At 37.2% G+C, this 12,750-nt stretch overlaps 1 protein-coding gene across 1 annotated transcript; it reads right to left on the bottom strand.

Moving 5' to 3' along the window:
* Window positions 1-2,651: 2,651 nt before the first annotated feature.
* Window positions 2,652-11,190, bottom strand: LOC135081657 (microcephalin-like). The gene is made up of 5 exons (XM_063976422.1): window positions 10,974-11,190; window positions 9,925-10,068; window positions 8,686-8,831; window positions 6,894-7,370; window positions 2,652-3,687 (listed from the first exon to the last, which is right to left on the bottom strand). Exons 1-5 carry the CDS (start codon window positions 11,143-11,145, stop codon window positions 3,367-3,369), a joined length of 1,260 nt encoding a protein of 419 aa, XP_063832492.1. The 5' UTR covers window positions 11,146-11,190; the 3' UTR covers window positions 2,652-3,366.
* Window positions 11,191-12,750: the final 1,560 nt, after the last annotated feature.

The following is a 12,750-nucleotide window of genomic DNA, read 5'->3' as shown; positions in this document are numbered from 1 at the left end:
GTACGTATGAAATAAATGTAATGTATAACTATCTAGATACATTTTATATTTTTATAAATATAGTCCTACAAGCTTGATCTAGGTAGGTACCTAATTAGGAGCTGGATAGGTGACAAAGAGTCTGTTATGAATTTTATAGTAGCTAGGGATCCCCCCTCTTACTTGGTGTTAGTCAACGCATAAACACGCAATAAGTAGGTATTGTTTGTAAAGTAACCGCACATGCATCGTTAAATTAACATGTTAATTTAATATTGAAATAAATAACTGTAATGGACATTAAATGGAGAGGTATTTAATTTTAATTCTTATCTCATTGGAACTAGGTAAGTTTATGTGACAGACATAAATGAAGATGCTTTCTTCATAATAGTGACGTCTTTTCGACGACGTAACACCTTACGTTATTGGTTACCTAATTTTATGATAGTGTTGCTCTTAAGTACCGCTTAATTACTAGCAAAGTCTGAAGCTTTGAAAAGAACACATAGGACGAGTTTACGTGAAAGAAGTTAACTTATTTTCTTAAATTAATAATAGGCTAAACCAAAGGCATTTTTATTTATTTATGGAATCGATTTATGACATTGATATCTCATAAATTAAATTAATATCATTAATGCTGATGCATTTGCCAGAATGTACCATAGAGTACCTAAATTGTGTGCCAAGATGGCGCCGTATCACTTTTATTTTTGAGGGTAGGCTCAGTTTTGGACGGGAACCGAAAACAGTGGGCTTAGTTGTTTCTAATGTTTTGAATAAGTTTTCTGTGAGAATTATTGTGACTGTATGACGAAAAAATTATTATAGTGTGCTTTGTGCTTTTAATAAAGATCAATTGAATGCAAATTGAGATTTGGTTAGATAAACATTGAAAAATTTAACAAGCTATTGTTGGTAAGTTCATGTGAACCTTCTGCACCCTTTTATTGTGTGGCCATACTTATAGAAAGTGATTTTATATCAGATAATTCTATATTTTAGGTGTAAACATGATATTATTGGCTTTTTATGTTGTCACTTAACGAGGTTCATTCATATCGAGAAAATGCCCCTGAGAAAATCGACGGTTAGAATTTAGTATTAAAACGTGGTGTTGTGCACGTAAGATGAGTAAATGTTTATTACTTTTTAGACTATTTTCTACTAGCTACTCAGCTTAAAAACAAATAAATGAACAAGTCTGTAACTAAACATATAGGTACTTATGTGCTGTAAAACCTCCCTTCTTTGCTTACCTTTGAATACGGGCATTAGATGAATGTAAAATGTATAGTCGACAACTCATATTATGGGACCTGTAAGAGCGCTTTTCAAAAGCGTATTTGCAGAAAAGACATGACATCATTATACATTTCTATTTTAAAATAGCATCTATTGCATCCACAAAAAGTGCCACAATGTCTATCTTGATATGCCGTTATCCACACGTTAATGCGACTGAATACCGTACCATTAAATAAATGACCATTATAACATGGGAATGTTACGTTACACAGGGAAATGCCTTTCAACCGACAAATTAGAAATACGAGTATCAATTATTTACTATTTATACTAATGGTGTGACATAAATAATTTGAACGGCGGGTATTTATTAAAAAGCTATTTAGATAGGCTTTTATCTACTCGTATGTTTTAAATTATTTTGATTAATGATAGCTAACAGATTCATCGTAAAGCTAAGGGACAGGAACATCATTAGTGGGACTAATGACATGAATTTAAAAACCAGCGAAAATAAATAATTATTAATTGATAGGTATTCTATTATTTAGTAATACTTAGGCCGATTCGACCAAACGTTTTTCCGAGATATAACTGGCACATTGACAGTTTCAGTATGGGAAATTTATGTCAAAACTGACGATTTATTCTGAGATTAATATTTACTCTTGTTTGGTCGAATCCACCCTTACACGAATTAAGTAGGTGTGGGTAAGTAACGTCTTTGTTGTTTAGAGGTAAATATTGAGGGTCTCGGTCCTGGGTTCGAATCTCAGGAGAAGCTAATGTGACGCCAATGATTCGAGATTCCGAGAAGTTAAAATCGGGAAATGCACGCTTGGAATTCTCCTGCGCATGCCGCGTGGCGAAAAACCTAAATGTTCTCATATTAATCAGTTGGTTCAATTCCCGTAGTGGTCATAGTTTAGTAAGGACTATAAAGTTAAATGGTTTGTTAACTTTATGGTTAGAACTGGGTGTGATAAGAAAACCATGAGAAAAAATATGGCATCAAAATACGTAACTTTGAAACCAAAAGGTATTTTCACATTTGGGACAATGTAACCGATTGTATTAATTAAATTATTTCATAACATTCGTAATTTATTTTATTTTTAGCTTAATTAGTCAAAATTATTGACTAAAGATTATTTAATTTTATTTCTAAAATATTTTTGTGTCTGTCGTTAAAGACAGTGGCGCTATCTACCGAGCAAACGTGATAATTCGTTGTTGCGAAGATAGTACTACGATATAAAAGTGAATCTCACTGTGCAAGATGTCGTTAAATAAAACTATGAACATTTATATGAATTTTTCGTTTATTTCCAAATCATTTTAGAAAAATAACATTTGTTTGACATTGTTCGCAAAGTTATTATAGCATTATTATAATATTACATTAAGAAATTAAATTACTCTTATACATACTGGTAAAAGAAATAAGTTACTTATAATTTACAAAATAACATGCACCTTTTAGCACTTCATGGCACAATTTATAAACAACATGATTTTTAAAACTAACAATTTAGTTATATAAAAATAAAAATGGATTAGTACGAAATATTAAATTCTTAGCTGTAGTAAATATTTATGACAAAGCTTTTAAATTATCAATATTATCATAGTAGTAGGTGATATATGTAATAGGTACTAAGATTTGTTGTGTTATCAATGAGGGTTTTCGCGAATGAAAGATCCGCTAGATGGCGGGACGTGGATGTGGGGTCTGACTGCTGCGTGATTGGTGGATTTTGACATATCTGTCAATGTCATATCAAAAATAACCAATCATGCAGCATTTGGACCTCGCGTCTACGTATTGCCATCTGGCGGATTTTTCTTTCGCGAAAACCCTCATTGTATATTAATGAGAATCGTCCCTTTTTTCCAAAAAAACAATAATCTGATTTCACAGTTAGTTTTTTTATCACCTGATATTTTACTCAATCATGAAATCTATTATAATTACTTCCAATATGACATATACTGTACATCCATTAGTATTGATGAACTACAACGAACTGTCCTGTCCTAGGGGGCGACACCGTCAATACCGGATCGCTGGTTCCAATGTGTTTGGTAGGACAGTTCAGTGTAGTTCATCATCATCAACACTGATCAAAATCTTGATTACCTATCACTTTGAGTAATCACCGTACAAGACAGCGGATTATTCACATATCGCCTCGTAGTTCTCATTCTCCCAGCCGCCACACTGTCAAACACCCATTTCGAACTGACCTCCCCTTCTGAACTCCCCAACGTCATGTCAAAGACGCCATGTTGCCCGGTGCTGCCATCTATGATGACAGCACCGCAGAGTTTGAGCAGTTGTAAGGCTGCGACCTTTTGGTCCGTTTGAGGGGTTATTAGGACTTTCATGCCGTTGAAAATGTCGTACGCGTATTCGGAACGCATACGGCCTAGGGCGGAGCGTTCTATGCGCGCTTTCTGGAAGAAAAATATTTTTTATGTCAGTAGTTGAATACTATACAGGGTGTTAGGTAAATGGATATATGAGCCGACACTAGCCCATGTTAACATGGGTAGTATAAATGGTATGGTGAAGTCAGAAATTTGATATCAGTATTTTTTTTTTAATTTTCATACAAAATAAATTTTATAAAATCCGATTTGTATGAAAATTAAAATAGTTAAAATGAAGATATCAATTTTCTGACTTCACCATACCATTTATATGCCCATGTTAACATGGGCTAGTGTCGGCTCATATATCCATTTACCTAACACCCTGTATAGATTACCTACACTGAACTGTCCCACCAAAATCATTGACAAGGGGGCGCCACCATCGTTCTACTACATAGTTTTCAACATGGCAAAAATCGGAACCAGCGATCCGGTATTGACGGTGACGCCCCCTGTCAATGTCACGGGTGGGTGCGTGACAGTTTATATAAGTTTATATGATATAAATTCATTTCAATAACGTTCATATTGTATAATAAACGTATGTTATAATAACACTTGATATAATTTTTTAACATACAATGTTTACTTCATATAATAAATCACTTCTAATAATGTCATTTCATATACCAATCAAAACGCATAAAGACATTTGATATAAACCTTACTTAATCTAAGACTCATTTGATGTAATTTTGTTTGATATAAATAATATTTCATATAACCATTACATAAAATAAATATTATTTGTTATAACGACTATTTGGTATACTCTTTAATTGATATAATTTCTGATAGATATAACTTTTAGTATATTCTTCTTTAGCTTGACTTATAAATGACTTTAGTGACAAAAACGAATCGCCGTAAAACCGACTCCACGTAGTCTTGTCTGCCCTACCCCTAGAGTGTAATTTAGAAGCGCGTAGGCACGGAGGGGCGAGGCGGCCCGCGGGCTGAGGAGCAGGTGGCTGGAAGCGAGGCGCCGCGGCTGAGGCTGGCCGGCGAAGCCGGCCAGCAAGCCGAAGACGCGGTGTCGAGCGAAAGCCATCTGCGACGATTAGCACGCGAGGGACCGCCAGAGCCCCGCAGTGCCGGAGCCGTGACAGAAGTCTCAAGTTTTTAGTCAAATTTGCATGCTGCATGCCTGCCTGCTTGCTTGCTTGCCTGCTTGCTTGCTTGCCTGCTTGCTTGCTTGCCTGCTTGCTTGTTTGCTTGCTTGCCTGCTTGCTTGCTTGCTGGCTTGCTTGCTAGCTTGCTTGCTTGCCTGCATGCTAGCTTGCTTGCTCGTTTGCTTGCTTGCTTGCTGCATGCAATGCTTATTATAACAATTGAACTTTATGTAAAATTATTATTGTTATATGATTTAAGTTTTATAGGAAAAGAATTTTATCTCATTTGATTGTTCGACACTTTATTTTTATATGATTTGAATGTTATTTGTTGTAAATTTTATACATTGTAAGTTTTATAGAAAATATTCATTATATCAAACCATTTTATATCAGTTAAATGTTATTTGTCTTAAAATTATTCGTTTTAAAATTATATTATTCGTTTATTATAGTAAATAATTATTATATTAAATGATTTTATATAATTTGATGTTATATCCTCTAAGTATTATATGATATGTAGTTATATCATACATTACACACCCGTCACGGGTGGGACAGCTCAGTGTATTGGGTCTATAGCAATGTTGTTATAGTCTATCCAATATAGCTTGATTAGAATGACGGCTGTCAAACGAATGTGACTAGTGATGGGTATGTTTCGTACGGTTCACATAGATGTATCGATAAGTTTTCGAAAAAATGATATGAAAAAATGCATCCAATTTTTCTTCATATATCTTTATTCATAAAAATGACAATAAAATTATGATTTAAATTTAAAGACAGTAAAATTTAAAATTCATGTCAAGGGTGTACAACCTAAGTCGTAGTCATTATCATCAGTGTTCTTCAGTGGTTTTTTCCTCTCGCTAGAGGGCGGTGGGCATCTCTTCTAGAGCAACGGTGCTATGAATACCCAAAAAATTACCGGTGATTGATTTCCGATGTTTGATTATTTAACAATGAAATGTTTTTTGGTTTTTAATAGTGAACATTTAGAAAAACGCATAACTTGACTTAAATATGTTAAAAAATGAGTTAGAAAAAAAAATTGTTAAATATGTTAAAAAAATAGTTTTAATTTAATATGACATTTGTCGATATGTCCCAACACTAACATTTTTGTAACTCGAGATAACCTTGTAGAGACGTCGTTAATACTCTAGCTTGATTTTTATAATTTCGAATTACTACTTATTGGTGTAATTTAACGCTGCATTTACACGAAATTATCATTTTTATTGGAAGCACTGTCGTCGAAAATATTGTTTGTAGGTCAGACGTGAATTATTTCTTGTCCGCCAATATTTTGCTCTCATTGATCGCTACTACAAAGTTATGTCGTTACTTTTGATGACAGCTGTCATTCTAATCAAGCTATATTGGATAGACTATAATAGCTTGGAGTTATCGCATGCGTATTTGACTTAAACAACTTAATATAGTACCGTCAGCATCAAGTAGTTAGTTCATGACATTCAAAGTAGCCAAAAGGTTCGCAACACGTCTTTGTTGCAATGAGGGCTATCGTTTTTATACTTAACAGTTGGTACCCCTGGCGATTGACAGGACCTTACTCTACAGTGGCGCCATCTTGATGAGTGCAAATACGTTAGTCCTCCTACCACTTTAGCGCTCACAAGTTGGCGCCACTGTCTTCGCTACTAGCAAGTGACAGGACCTTACTCTACAGTGGCGCTAACTGGTGAGCGCTAAAACGATAGCCCTCATTAGAATAAGGTTGTGTTGTCAACTTTTTGGCCACTTTGGGTGTCACGAACTATTTGACGCTGCTTGTACAGACAGAACAATAGCAATAATAATTTAGTAAATGGCTTGCAATTATCATGCATAGCTATTTAAACAATGAATAGTATGTCACAGCATAATATTGGAACCACTCACCATAAAGCAGGTTTCAGTTTATTTTGGGTTATGAAAAAAACAGTTTAGGAAACGTTAGGCACAGATGAAAGTGGTCCCTTAAAATGGTGCATTTTTTTTGTTAAAACAAGACAACAACGTCAACAGATTAGTATTAGTAACAGACATGCTGCAAAACCCATCAAAACAGTACAATAAACGAAAAAAAAAAAAAAACATATTTACCAGTGAAATCTTCCTCAAATGCGGCACCTCATATCCATGGTGATGGATCCATTTCCCCGCTTCTTTAGAGTCTGTAGCCCACTTGGCATACAACACTCTGCAACCCCTAGCCGCCCCAGCCAAGGCATTCAAAGTCCTAGCCTTCTGAATATCACTCCGATGTACCACCAACGGTTCATTTGTCACACCTGATAGCCTCAAATCATTTATATTTGTCACTCCCGATATATCACAGTTATTCAATCGGTAATCACAGTTCACGTTAGTTCTGTCACTGCACTTTGTCACTGTTACACCGCGATTAGGATTCAAGTGACTGGAAGCGATACCGGAGCAGTGATTTTCGTCGTCATCGCGGCACGAGCCGAGTAGTACGTGCGTGGTTTTTCTCGTGACGTGCGCTTGGATGCGACCGTCCATGGAACGGATGGCGGTTGATAACTCCTGACGCTCGCTGCGGCCCATGCCTGTTAGCACCTGAAAAGGTTTAGGAAAATAAAATAATAATTAGGTATTAGAATATTATAATGTCTCTTACTTAGTAGATCTTACACTATGATGGTGGAAAAAAGCTTTTTGAAGGTTACATCGCTCACAGAAACTGCTGCATTGATGATACATCTGTTTTTAGTTACGGGGACATAACATTTGTTATACATATTGGGTACACTTTTTTAGTATAATTAATTATCCATTTGTTAAATAATTGTCCAGTAGTGGACTGCCATAATATGGCCTATATTATAGTTCAAAAGATAGCAGCAGTGTTTTTTAGGCAGCGGTGTCCTGTAACAGGTATTTCCACAAGGACCGGTCCTGTATTATCCTTATAGTACTTTCCGCGACCTTCACCAGGTCGTCGGTCCACCCACACTACGTCTTCCGGCTTGTGGTCTTCAGTCGAGAACATTTATGTGCCCCAGCGGCCATCAGCTCTATGAGCTTTTGTTTTCTTGTGGATCTCCTCATTTCTGTGTATGTAGTCTGACCCTAATCAGCCGTATGGACTTCCTGAAGTACCTATTAAGGTCTTCCTAAAGTACTCGCTATAAAAACTAAGTTCTAAAATGTACTTACGATCGTAGGCTTGTCAACGTTGGCGCTGTACTCTGACCACATACAGGCACTTGTAGTCTGACCCTAATTAACCGTATGGGCTTCCTGAAGTACCTATTAAGGTCTTCCTAAAGTACTCGCTATAAAAACTAATCTCTGAAATGTACTTACGATCCTAGGCTTGTCAACGTTGGCGCTGTACTCTGACCACTATACAGGCACTTGTAGTCTGACCCTAATTAACCGTATGGGCTTCCTGAAGTACCTATTAAGGTCTTCCCAAAGTACTCGCTATAAAAACTAATCTCTATGTACTTACGATCCTAGGCTTGTCAACGTTGGCGCTGTACTCTGACCACTATACAGGCACTTGTAGTCTGACCCTAATTAACCGTATGGGCTTCCTGAAGTACCTATTAAGGTCTTCCTAAAGTACTCGCTATAAAAACTAAGCTCTACAGGGTGTTAGGTAAATGGGTATATGAGCCGACACTAGCCCATGTTAACATGGTCATATAAATGGTATGGTGAAGTCAGAAAATTGATATCTTCATTTAAATTTTTTTAATTTTCATACAAATCGGATTTTATAAAATTTATTTTGTATGAAAATTAAAAAAAATAAAATGATGCAATCAAATTTCTGACTTCACCATACCATTTATATGACCATGTTAACATGGGCTAGTGTCGGCTCATATACCCATTTACCTAACACCCTGTATAATGTACTTACGATCCTAGGCTTGTGAACGTTTGCGCTGGCAACGCGCGGCGTGGCGGCGGCGACCAGTTTGCGAGCGAGTCTCTCGGCGCGCGCCAGGCACTTGCGCGAGCGCTGAGTTGGCTTGGCCGCTTTTGGAGGCTTGGTGGTGTCTGCGTCTGGGGTAGAAGGTAAGTTATTTATTTACTAGCTCTCCTGGAATTTTGTCTGTCACAGAAAAACTTTATCGCGCGTGTCCCTGTTACAAAAACCGGGATAAAAACTATCCTATGTCCTTTCCCGGGACTCAAACTATCGCTATACCAAATTTCATCAAAATCGGTTCAGTGGTTTAGGCGTGAAAGTGAGACAGACAGACAGACAGAGTTACTTTCGCATTTATATTACTAGTATTGTAGATAGTATAGAAGTATAGATTTACTAGCGACCCACCCCTGCTTCGCACAGGTACAATGTATTACACTTAAAAAACGTCCTCTTGAATCACCCTTTCTATTAAAAAAACACGTCAAAATAGATCTAAGTAAGCTTACATAGGGACAAACAGACAGAAAAGCAACTTTGTTTTATATGTCGTAATGATTTCAATTAAACAGGTAATGCTGACGATATTATTGCTTATTGTTTAGTCAATAGATTAGGGCACTCTAAGAAACAAATATGGCAGTATGACATTGGGTGCGCTTGGCGGAAAAAAAGAGCTTGGGATCGCTTGTAAGCAAAACTGCGATCGCTAAGCGGCACTGCTAAAAATGAATGAAACATGTCACTATTAAAATTAGCAAACGTGTCTTCACCGAAAATTGTCGTAGCGATCACCATTTTGCTTATAAGCGCTTATTTTCGCCGAACACACCCATTCTGCTGATATTGAGCACCGTTTTTAACCTACTGATGATTTAAGACGATAAATGAATGGCGAAAATCGTTGTTTTGTTCCCAACGAGTCACAACCAAACAGTCACACCGTTACTCGATGGGACATCTCTTAACTACCCGTTCGCGCTAAGTTTGCCGGTCCGTGGAACGCAATTAGTTGGTGATTAAACGCAATTAATGCGTCTTATTTTACGCAAATACACAATTGTTATCAATATTAATAAATAAAAAATATTTTTAACATAATTTGCTATAGTTATAGACGTTTCCCTTCGAGTGACGTCATATCGCCAGCGGCAATTACTTTCACAAGCGTACCAGGCAAGATATTATGGAAGCATGCAACGTTTTTCAAAGAGACAGCTTTCTTACCAGATTCATCATCCGAAGCCGTATTCTTGGTTTCCTCTGCCTCCTTCTGCGTGAAGAGTTTCCTTCTAGACTTAGCAGGCGGCGCCGGACTAATGGAAACAGGCAGGGCCCGCCGCGGCGCGGTGTTCACGCGAGTTTCGATGTCTAGAAATGAGGGTAGAACGTGAATAAATAGGTACCTGTGGTTTGGGACATTGGTGGGGAAAACACCCGGTATAAATAACTATGTGTGGGGCAAATTCGAGCAGCTTAGCCCGAAACTGGTTGATAAAATGAACTTTGTTTGCTGTTATGACAGCGTCACTCATCAAATCGCTGACGTATTCAGAAACAAGAAATTCTATACAGATTTGGTTTTGGATATCAAAAAGTTTCAATAAATAAACATTTATTATAAACTAGCTGACCCGGCGAACTTTGTTCCGCCTTAATGGCAATAAATAAGCAGATTTTTTTTAATTTCGAACGGGATAAAAAGTATCCTATGTCCTTCTCCTGGCTCTAAACTACCTCCCTGACAATTTTCAGCTAAATCGGTTCAGCCGTTCTTGAGTTATAAGTGGAGTAACTAACACGACTTTCTTTTATATATATAGATTGTCATTTTTAAAATAATGTAACATACGCTGTGAATAAAAACAGACGGGTAAGCCCCCATGTTGTAGAATTTTATTTTGCCTTTTTCACACTTTATTATGGAGCAAACGGCAGCTATTTGACCGCAATCAAACCTAATGTTATTTATGTGTAGTAGATGCACTCCTTCACTTGAATAAATCTAAAGAACTCTAAAAAAGACACTGAAATACTGTCGAAATCCTGATTCCTGGAATGTGGATTTCCTTGGGGAAGGCTTTTGTCTAGCAGTGGATGTCACTGGGCTGAAACAAACGAAGCAAACACACACCAGTCTTCTCTCGCGACAAGTCATGGGACGTATCGTCTTTTCTTCTGATGTTCGGTCTCGCTGAACAGCCTCAGGCGAGGCTTGTCTTTGTCGTCTTCCTTGTCTTTTTCTCCTGATAAGGGTCAGATGTGATAACACTCACCAGTCTTGTCCCTCGAAGCATCAGTAGACCGGTCTCGCGACGAGTCGTGGGACGTATCGGTAGTCTTTTCTTCTGATGTGTCGAGCTCGGTCTCGCTGGACAGCCTCAGGCGAGGCTTGTTTTTGTCGTCTTCCTTGTCGGAGAGCAAGTCTAGTAGGGATATATTCTCCATTTCGGCTTTTTTCTGGAATTAAGAAAGATAATGATTGAGCGCTTTGACGTGGGAAAAATATGCTAGATAGTGGTTTGAGCGCTTTGACGCGTGACAAATAACTATACACATACTTGGACAGTGGACAAGTAGGCTAGATAGTGGATAAATAGGCTGGATAGTGGATAAATAGAATGGATAGTGGATAAATAGGATGGATAGTGGATAAATAGGATGAATAGTGGATAAATAGGCCGAATAGTGGACAAATGGGCTGTATAGTGACTAAACTAATTTTTCTACTTACTGCTACTGCCTTAGCATCCGCAAGCAAAGCCCTATCGGTGAGGAAGGCCGGATAGTGGACAAATGGGCTGGATAGTGGCAAAATAGGCTGAACCTGCACAAATAGGCTGGATAGTGGATAAATAGGCCGAATAGTGGACAAATGGGCTGTATAGTGACTAAACTATTTTTTCTACTTACTACTACTGCCTTAGCATCCGCAAGCAAAGCCCTATCGACGAGGAAGGCCGGATAGTAGACAAATGGGCTGGATAGTGGCAAAATAGGCTGAACCTGCACAAATAGGCTGGATAGTGGACAAATAGGCTGCATAGTGGACAAATAGACTGGATAGTAGCTACAACTTACCAGTAGCTGTCTTAGTGTCCTCGGCGAGGGTAAGTCCGAAGCCCTAGCGGCGGCGGGGAAGGCCTGCTCGGGCAGCCTCTTGTTAGATGCGGCGCACGCCTCCACCCATAAAGGAGACACCAGCCGAGATGCCAGCGCAGGACAAATAGGCTGGATAGTTGCCATATAGGCTGGATACATATATAATTGTCGGCCGTTTGGTGTAGTGGTTCAGAACGGACTACTATGCCGAGAGGTCCCGGGTTCGATTCCCGGCCGGGCAGAAATTGAAATGATGAATTTTAAGTTCTGTGACGGGTCTGGGTGTTACTATGTATAATATGTATGTATTTAAAAAAAAAAAAAAGTATATAATTAAGTAGTATATCCGTTAAGCTAGCACCCATAACACAAGCATATTAATTGCTTACTTTGGGGCTAGATGGCGCTGTGTGAGATTGTCCAAAGATATTTATTTATATTTATTTTATTTTTATTTATTTATACATGCCAAATAATTTTTTTTTTTTTTTTTTTTTCTATTTACCTCTAGCATAACCAGAGCCTTTTTCATTATTTAGTTTTCAATTTTTTTCTGAGGTTTTTAAGATTTAAGATTAATTGTTTGTTGTTTTTATTTCTATGATTGGTTTCGTTAATATTTTTGCATTTGAAAAGATTACCTCCATTTGCTTTTTAATTTTTCTACTGATTTTACTACTAATTTTCTATTAATTTTTATCTGCAATTTTTGTTTACACTACTATTTTATACCTATTTTACCATTTATTTTGACCAAATTTACTTTTCCAATTATTTTACTGTTTTTTACTAAGAAACTAATTGCATGCATATATTTTTATTTGCAGGTAACATTACACTCTTAAAGTGTTGTGACTATATTATCACAATATAGTATTAACACTTTACTATTTGTGCCGTTTGCCTGAAATACTTGAAGCTAATTACGTGTTAAATTGTTCAATTTGTTCA

The sequence above is a fragment of the Ostrinia nubilalis genome, chromosome 20, assembly GCF_963855985.1.
Source record: "Ostrinia nubilalis chromosome 20, ilOstNubi1.1, whole genome shotgun sequence".
NCBI lineage: Eukaryota > Metazoa > Arthropoda > Insecta > Lepidoptera > Crambidae > Ostrinia > Ostrinia nubilalis.
The sequence above is the reverse complement of the archived record's forward strand: the minus strand, read 5'-3'. Positions and strand labels throughout refer to the sequence as shown.